General features: G+C 33.5%; 1 protein-coding gene across 1 annotated transcript; it reads right to left on the bottom strand.

Annotated features, from left to right (window-relative positions):
* Positions 1 to 1764: 1764 nt before the first annotated feature.
* On the bottom strand, positions 1765 to 2706 carry LOC123251341 (olfactory receptor 8K1-like). Its single transcript, XM_044680583.1, has one exon. It carries the CDS (start codon positions 2701 to 2703, stop codon positions 1765 to 1767), a length of 939 nt encoding a protein of 312 aa, XP_044536518.1. The 5' UTR covers positions 2704 to 2706.
* Between the last annotated feature and the right edge of the window lie 5439 nt (positions 2707 to 8145).

Below are 8145 nucleotides of genomic sequence, written 5' to 3'. Positions count from 1 at the left end.
AATTCTGACCCATGAAGAATTATAATCTTCTGACTAATACAGATCATGACATCTTCTCAGAGTGATATTTGAAATAGGAAGGAAGAGAAATTTCAAGACATTGGAATCTACAAAATAGAAACTTTCTTAATGAGTCAGCCAGTGAAACAAACAAAAAAATAAGTCTAGGATGCATTCTCATATTTAACAACAAAATATTCCTGATATTTTCTAAACATAATATGTACTAAGATGAGATAAATAACATAAATAAATTCAATAGGGACAAATGAAAAGTTTATATTTGATTTGGGCTTAAAAATAAAAACAAACAACTTTACAAATAAATAATAGGGCAAACATGACCACTTATAGATTTCTCTGCAGACCTTGATTTTAAGTTCCAAACCAATTTTAATAAGTGACTATAAGAATATGTGGAAACTAAAGAAGCTAAAATAGTCTCCATAGCAACAGGAATAGACCATGATAGTCTAGTTGCATTCTGCCTTGGCCAGAACATTTTAGAAGGATTATATTCAATTTTAGGTGACATGTTTCAGAATTGGCATTGATAACTTCCAAAGTGAACAGAAGGCAACCAAAATAGTAAAGAGGTATTAGATTCTGGCATTTGACGATTTATTTAAGAAATATGGGAGTAAGCTGGGTGGTTCAGGAGATTGAGAACCAGGCTTAGAGATGGGATGTCCTTGCTTAATATCTGGCCTCAGACACTTCCCAGCTATGTGACTCTGATAAACTCACTTAACCCCTATTGCCTACCTAGCCCTTACTACTCTTTGGCCTTAGAACAAATATACAGCAGTGATTCTATGACAGAAGATAATGGTTTAAAAACACTCACACACAAAAAAAGAATATATGGTGTTAAAACAAAGAAGATCTAAGCATCATGAATGTTGAACTGGAATGGATCTTAAACATATATAAAATCCATATTTTTTACAAAGCAACTAGACTCTGAGAGGGCAAATATTATTTAGAATATCACAGATCACAAATAGCAGATATGACATTTAGTCCCGGAAACTCTAAATATGTAAGGCCTCTAAAAAGTGGTAACAAAATTTTAAGATTCAAATGCTGTATTAAACAGTTTTCTATTTACTTCAGCAAATGAATGGGAGATTTGGGACAGAAGAAAGTGTCTGGCTAGGATTGAAGTTTTCCTCAAAGCATTTAAATTATTGCCACAAAAAAAGGGAAAAATATTTTCTGCTTGCACAGAGAGGGAAAGACCAGAAGGAATAGATGGAAGTACTACAGAGATTATAAGTAAAAATTTTCCAGCAATCTGAGGTATGCAAAATTGGAATACGTGCCATAACATGTAGGAAACTTTTCCTATACTTAACTATCCCTTTCTAAAGTAAATTACTTGATGAAAAGAACCATTTCATTTATTTTTTATGTCTAGTGTCTGACTAAGTAAATGGATTCACTTTTTAAAGTTTTTGTTAACTTACTGATACTCCAACAAAGGAAAATTTCAGCTAACAATGGTATACTCACTACTGGTAATATAATAGGGGGAAAATTTATGGAGAAAATTTAGACTAAATGCTCTCCTAAGTTTCTTCATTCACAATTAATATTAATTGGAGTTTGGAATTTTTTTAAGTCACAAAAATAATTATCTGGTACATATCAGGAAGAAAATTTTATTTATTTCTCCAAGAAAAGTTTTCTAAGGAATTTAGCAAGTTGTTTTACTTATAATAATATAACAAAATCATGCTCAAATTGGAACTGAAGTTGAAGTCATATCAATTTCTTAAAGACCCTTTTCAAGGCACCCTTAACTTCTTTGTTTCTCAAGCTGTAAATCAAAGGGTTCAGCATGGGAATAACCAGGGTATAAAACACAGTGGCTACCTTCTCAGTATCAACAGAGTGACTAGATTGGGGTTTCATGTATATGAAGAGAAGTGTTGCATAGAACAGAACCACTGCTGTGAGGTGAGAGCCACAGGTAAAGAAAGCTTTATGCCTTCCCTCAGAAGAGTTCATCCTAAGGATGGCCACAATAATGAGCATGTAGGAGACAAGGACTATAGAAAGGGAAGAAATTAAATCAAATGCAGAAAAGAACTTAATGATTAGTTTAGTCTCTCTTATGTCTGAACAAATAATGTACAAAGGAGGGACACTATCACAGAAGAACTGTCTCATTACATTTGATGCACAGAATGATGAATTAAATATCTTAATTGTTACTAGTAAGGATACCATGATGCTATAGAGGTAAGAAATAATCACCAAGACCCAACACACTCTGTTTGACATGATGACAATATAGAGAAGGGGCTTACAGATAGCCACATAGCGATCATACGCCATGGCAGACAGGATGAAAAATTCACTGGTGATGAATACTGCATAGAATCCCAACTGTGTTGCACATTCATTGTAGGAAATGGTATTTTTCTCTACTATGAAACTGGCTAGCATTTTTGGACCAATGGCTGTGGAATAGCCAAGATCAACATATGCCAGATGCCTGAGGAAAAAGTACATTGGGGTTTGCAGGTGAGAATCAACACTTGTTAAGATGATCAGGCCCAGATTCCCCACAACTGTGGCCATGTAGTTGAGTAAAAAGACAACAAAGAGGGGACCCTTCAGCTCAGGATCGTTTGTGATGCTCATGAGAATGAATTCAGTCACCTGACTTCCTTTGGTTTCATTCAGCTTTGTCATTTCTTCAATCCAAGATACATAATCTGTGTATAAAAGGAAGAAGCCTTCTTTGATAATAGTTTGCATAATCAGTTAGACTGTTAGTATGTAGAAACATCCCAGATAAATTGAGTAGCAATTTTCCCACAAAATCACAACTTATTAATATCATTTTCATCATACTATGTCATACATCATATCATATCATCATGTTACTAAAATTAAAATTGATTATAATTTTATTTTCCAAATTTGGAGTGAATTGTGGAAACTTTTAACTCAAGTTACATATAAAATGAGACTATAATACTATGAATGAATTTTAAAATATTTTAAATAATCAGTGTTTAGATGCATCATAATTAGATCCTGAGGAAGGATAGAGTATATGAGAACACATGTAAGAGGCATTATGTTGTGGTAACTAACACAATGTACTTGAAGTCTAGAAGAAATGGGTTCCAGAATCATATGCAAAATATTTCTGGGTCATGCTGTGCTAGTCATGTAAAATCTTGGTAGTTTAAGCCACTTTCTACAAATATAAATTGCAAACAGATAGCTGGTAAAATTAGATGAATTTTCTTCTAAGTAGAGCCTCGAACTATTAGAATTAAAGGTCAACTTTCAATTCTTTTTTCTATGTCCTCCCAAAATTAATGAAGCATATGACCTCTGGGAATATAGCATGGATATCCACCCTCTGTATAGCCTCACTTCTCTGTTCTCTAATCAGGGATATAATATTTTGCCTCAAAGTTATAAAAGTGACGTAGGCTCTTAAGTTTGATTTTTTCAATGCCTATCATTTGTAGACACATGTAAGGAAAATTTAAAACAATTTTTATTTAATTTGTTCTCATGAACAAGTCCATTTTCATAACAAAGAGCTCAAAAGTCTTTTGGGCCTCACCTGTTATTATTGATCCTTAATTAGTTCATTTGATTTTTCTCTGAAAAAAAAAACACAGCATTTGTGACACTGCTCAGAGATGGGATATTTCAAGTGGTGAGATTTCTACAACACTTTCATGCACTTTTAATTCAAATAAATTCATATGTAGCACATACATTTCCTCATTCCCCCAAACTCCCGAATTGTATTTATTATTTTCGTAGTTTTTAACTAAATTGCTTGAGACAAATATGATTTTTTTAAATCTAATTAATGAGATGAACATAAATAATTCTGTAATCTACACACCTGGAAGAAAGAATCATCAGTAGCTTGTTCATTCATGTTATCCCTAAAGTCAGTTGCTGGAGGAAAACTTTATGGGTTTCTTAATCACCACGAGACCATGTCCCCAAAGTACTGATGAGCTTTAATGAACTTGATTGGATGATCTCAAGGAAATTTCCATAATATATAACAGTGTCAATAATTTCAACCAGCTCCATGAAATATTATGTATCAGTTTTATTGCCAGTCTCTGCTTTGTAGGTGATATTGTTTTGGTTTTTGCCTATCCAAGAATGTTACAGAAAGTTCTTGGAGAGGACTTTAGTCAATCAGAATAGATTAATTTTAATCAGTCACACAGTAAAGGCCTAGTAAATAAAGAATATCTACTATCTAAATGATAACATACCTTTGGCTGGCCAAGATGGAAATCTTTCCATTTTGTGCTTGTATTTTGGACAGATGGTACAAAGAGAGAAGGCAGGAGATCCAGAAATAACCAGGATGTGGTCAATAGATTGAATTGTCTAGAGAATTTTAAAAATCTTTTAGAAGATCTGTTTTTCAGTGGATAGAGCAATGGCTCTGAAGTCAAGAAAAACTATTAAATCTTCCCTCGCACTTGAACCATGTGACCTATGACAGATAACTTCACCTGTTTTGACCATTTTTTCTTTCTTATAAAATAAGACTATTAACAGCACTTATATGGCAGGATTTTTGTGAGCAGAAAATGAAATTATTAGGAATCTGAGAGGCAAACTGCAAAAGCCACTGGCTTAACCTCAAGAAAATTGCATTCAAAAGTGGTCTTAGTCATTGATTATCAGTGTAAACCTGGGAAAATCATTTAATCTCTGCTCCAGGTTTTTTAACTTTGAATCATATTTTTTCATATATACTCATAATCATAATTTTGAATCATAAAACTTCCTAATATAATTGTTATGTGGATCAAATAAGATATATTTTTGTCATATGATTTGGTAACTGCCATGTATAGTTGTTGAGTTCTATTCAATTCTTTATTACCCTATTAACCATACTGTCCATGGGTTTCTTTTGGCAAAGATACTGGAATGGATTCTTTTTTTTCTGTTGTAGATTAAGGCAAACAAAGGTTAAGTGACTAGCCCAGGTTAATATAGCTAGTAAACTATAGCCCCCAGTAGTGTGAGTAGGCCTTAGTTAAAACAGTCATAATTTAGAAACAATTAGACACATAGCCTAGGCATCAAATGAGGCCCCCAAACCCTGCCTTTCTAACCACTCCATGTTGTACTTTGTAAAAATTGTGTGTTCTTCCAAGAAATTACTAATGTAGGAATTCTGTGAGAAGCTTTGTTAGATGGTTACATATTTGCCTATGATTTATTATCCTATAGAAAACTCTGTCTAAGCTTCAGTAAGATAAACTAAGTCTTTGTTCTAAGATTGTAAATCATTAGTAACCATTGTCCCTGTAAAAAGCTTACCTAATCCCTTAGCCTACTTTCTCTAAAAGTACCTTTTTGTAGTCAATAAAGTTTGTCACTGATCAGCAAGAGACTTTGAGTAGGTCTGTGACCTTCCTCACCCAATCACATTCCTCTTATCCCATTCTATGAGCCACAAATAATTTGACAAGAGAGACTCATCCGTAAATGTGAAAGGACATCTATTAACTTGGGTCTTCCTAGCTCCAGAATGAGTACTCTCTCCACTGAGCTGTCTAGCTGCCTCTAGTGTTTACATGTTTCTTTCCTTTATGAATGACTCAAAACTTTTTGAATGAGGCCCATTTAAATTAAAATTATAAATTTAGAGGTATTATTATATGCATTTGAAACAGAACCCAATAATACAAGAAAATGAATTCATAAATCTAGAGGCAGTCCATTCCAGTTTAGGCAATTTCTAATTTTTCATGACTCAGCATAATTTGGTGGAGAGATGCCTTCTTTGACTGAGTGAGAAAGAGTGAAGGTATATGCACTCTATCATCACATCAATAAAAGTAATAAGAGATGGTAGGCACTAAAGTTAGAAATTATAAATTTAGGTTTCGTGAGACAAGTTTCATGACTCAGACAGTAAATTATTTTGAACATGCCTAAAGCCTTTCTCCCAGTCCACTATTTAGCAAAACAAAATCTATTCTTCTAACATGATTAATGTTCACAATTTCCTTAAATACTTGGACTTAGGGAGACTGGATAAACAACAACCACACTATAATTCTTATTCTGGACCTTTCAATCCATTAGTATTTTTGATTCATATATGCCTGGTTTGGGATCTAGTTCTAGCCTTTTGTTTCTGAAGAATATATCTCCTTCTTATCACAATGCATGTGTTCATTCCTCCAAGGAGAACACAAGATCCTTGAAGGCAGAGATTGTTTTGCTTTTGCCATTTAATTCTTAGCCCTTAACCTTGTACTTAGAAAATAACAGGAATTTAATAAGTGGCCATTAAATAATAAACTAGAAAAGTTTAGAAAGGAAAAACTCATTATTTAGAATCATAAGAGAAATTGGCAATAGAATTGAACAAATAAGAAAAAGAATATAGACTTTCCTTTGGTGTGATTAACAAGGCAATATTTCATTTTATGTATTGATTTCATTTTTCCCCAAATGATAATAATTATGAACTAGAATCAATGGCTTTCACATATTTTTCATTCTGATTCCAATTAATCATTAAAATTAATTAATGTTTAAATAAATATAAATATGATTTCATGTATGCAAAATATAATGCTCACTGTCTGGAACCCTGCACCCTTATCCAATGAAGTATCATTTCCCTGCGATCTGATTAGAAAATAAAAATAGTAAAAGTAATTGTTCTGAGTTAAGACAATGGAAAACAATGAATTTAGGGGGGCAGCTAGGTAGCTCAGTGAATTGAGAGCCAGGCCTAGAGACAGAAGGTCCTAGGTTCAAATATGGCTACAGACAAATCCCAGCCACTTGACCCCAATTGCCTACCCTTACTAATCTTCTGCCTTGGAGCCAATTCACAGTATTGACTCCAAGATGGAAGGTAAGAGTTCAGAAAAAAACAAAACAAAACAAAACAATGAATTTGGGTAATGATCTGAATCTTTGCCTAGTGCTGCCTACAATTCTGCCTAGAACTGAATTAATAATACACTCTCTCATTTGAGATTTTTCCTGTGAATTAGCAATCACCAATCTACAGATATGCATTACTTCTGTATGAGGACAAAAAAATATACAGACCTTCCTTTTCCTTAGAATATTAAAGATATATATATATATATATGTGTGTGTGTGTGTGTGTGTGTGTGTGTGTGTATGCATATATATGCATCTATATTACTTATTTTTCAATGTTGTAAAGTATTTATTACTTAAATTGCAACAATATGCTTTAAATTGTGTGCATTATGCTAATCAAAGAACTGTTCTATACCATAATGTAAAATTTTTGAAAAAATAGATGTTCATTGTAGTAATGTCATCACCGTTTACACACTTTTCCTGGGCATATCCTATGTGATCATACCTGTTAAATTAATACAAATAATCTGTAGTATCCATTAAGAAAGTGTATACTCTCTCTTTATCAGTTAATTGTGCAAAAAATTAGGTTAAGGGTTTGACTAAATATGTGAGAATTCTAAAATAATATGGTAAGTGCTAATTTAAAAGCATTATACCTCAATCCAAAATGAATTAAATAGCTTTATTTACAAAAAGTTGTAAAGAATGAAGGTAGAGAAATGTAAGAGGTTAGAGAAGATGTCTAGACTATCAGGGCTTGCTAGGTTTTACCAAAGGACCCAATGTTCCAACTATACAATGTCCTCCAAGAGGGAAAGGCCTCTCTGGAACTAATCTCTCCAGAAGCCAGGAAAAGAAGGCCAGCTACTCACTAATCCAAGAAATAGTCCAAGAGCCAATATCTCAAGTCAAACCTCATGTCCAAGCCCAGAGTCATCTCCAAGAGGAAGGTCACCAGCCAAAGCTCCAACCTGAAAATTCAAGCCAAAGACCAATTGAAGCCTCAAGCTCAAGATGACTCTCTAGCCAAAGAAGATCAGCATTTTTATAATGCTTTTTGTCCCTTCCTCTCTTCACAGGGGCCAATCATAGATGTCAAAATACCTTACCCTGCCCAAGTGAGCAGTATCTGTGGGATTCACACCTCTCATTCTCTGAAGGTATAAATTCTTATCAAAAGTATTGACAAGTTCCAGATTGGTTGAGTTTCTAATGTTGTGAACTCCTTAAGTAAGTGACTTGCGAATTCTCTTACTTGTTGGATAA

This window comes from Gracilinanus agilis, chromosome 6 (genome assembly GCF_016433145.1).
Source record: "Gracilinanus agilis isolate LMUSP501 chromosome 6, AgileGrace, whole genome shotgun sequence".
Taxonomy (NCBI): Eukaryota; Metazoa; Chordata; class Mammalia; order Didelphimorphia; family Didelphidae; genus Gracilinanus; species Gracilinanus agilis.
The sequence above is the reverse complement of the archived record's forward strand: the minus strand, read 5'-3'. Positions and strand labels throughout refer to the sequence as shown.

Bases quoted from the DNA above. Each gene is read 5' to 3' on its own strand.
- LOC123251341 (XM_044680583.1), bottom strand. From the start codon at position 2,703: ATGACAAAGCTGAATGAAACCAAAGGAAGTCAGGTGACTGAATTCATT.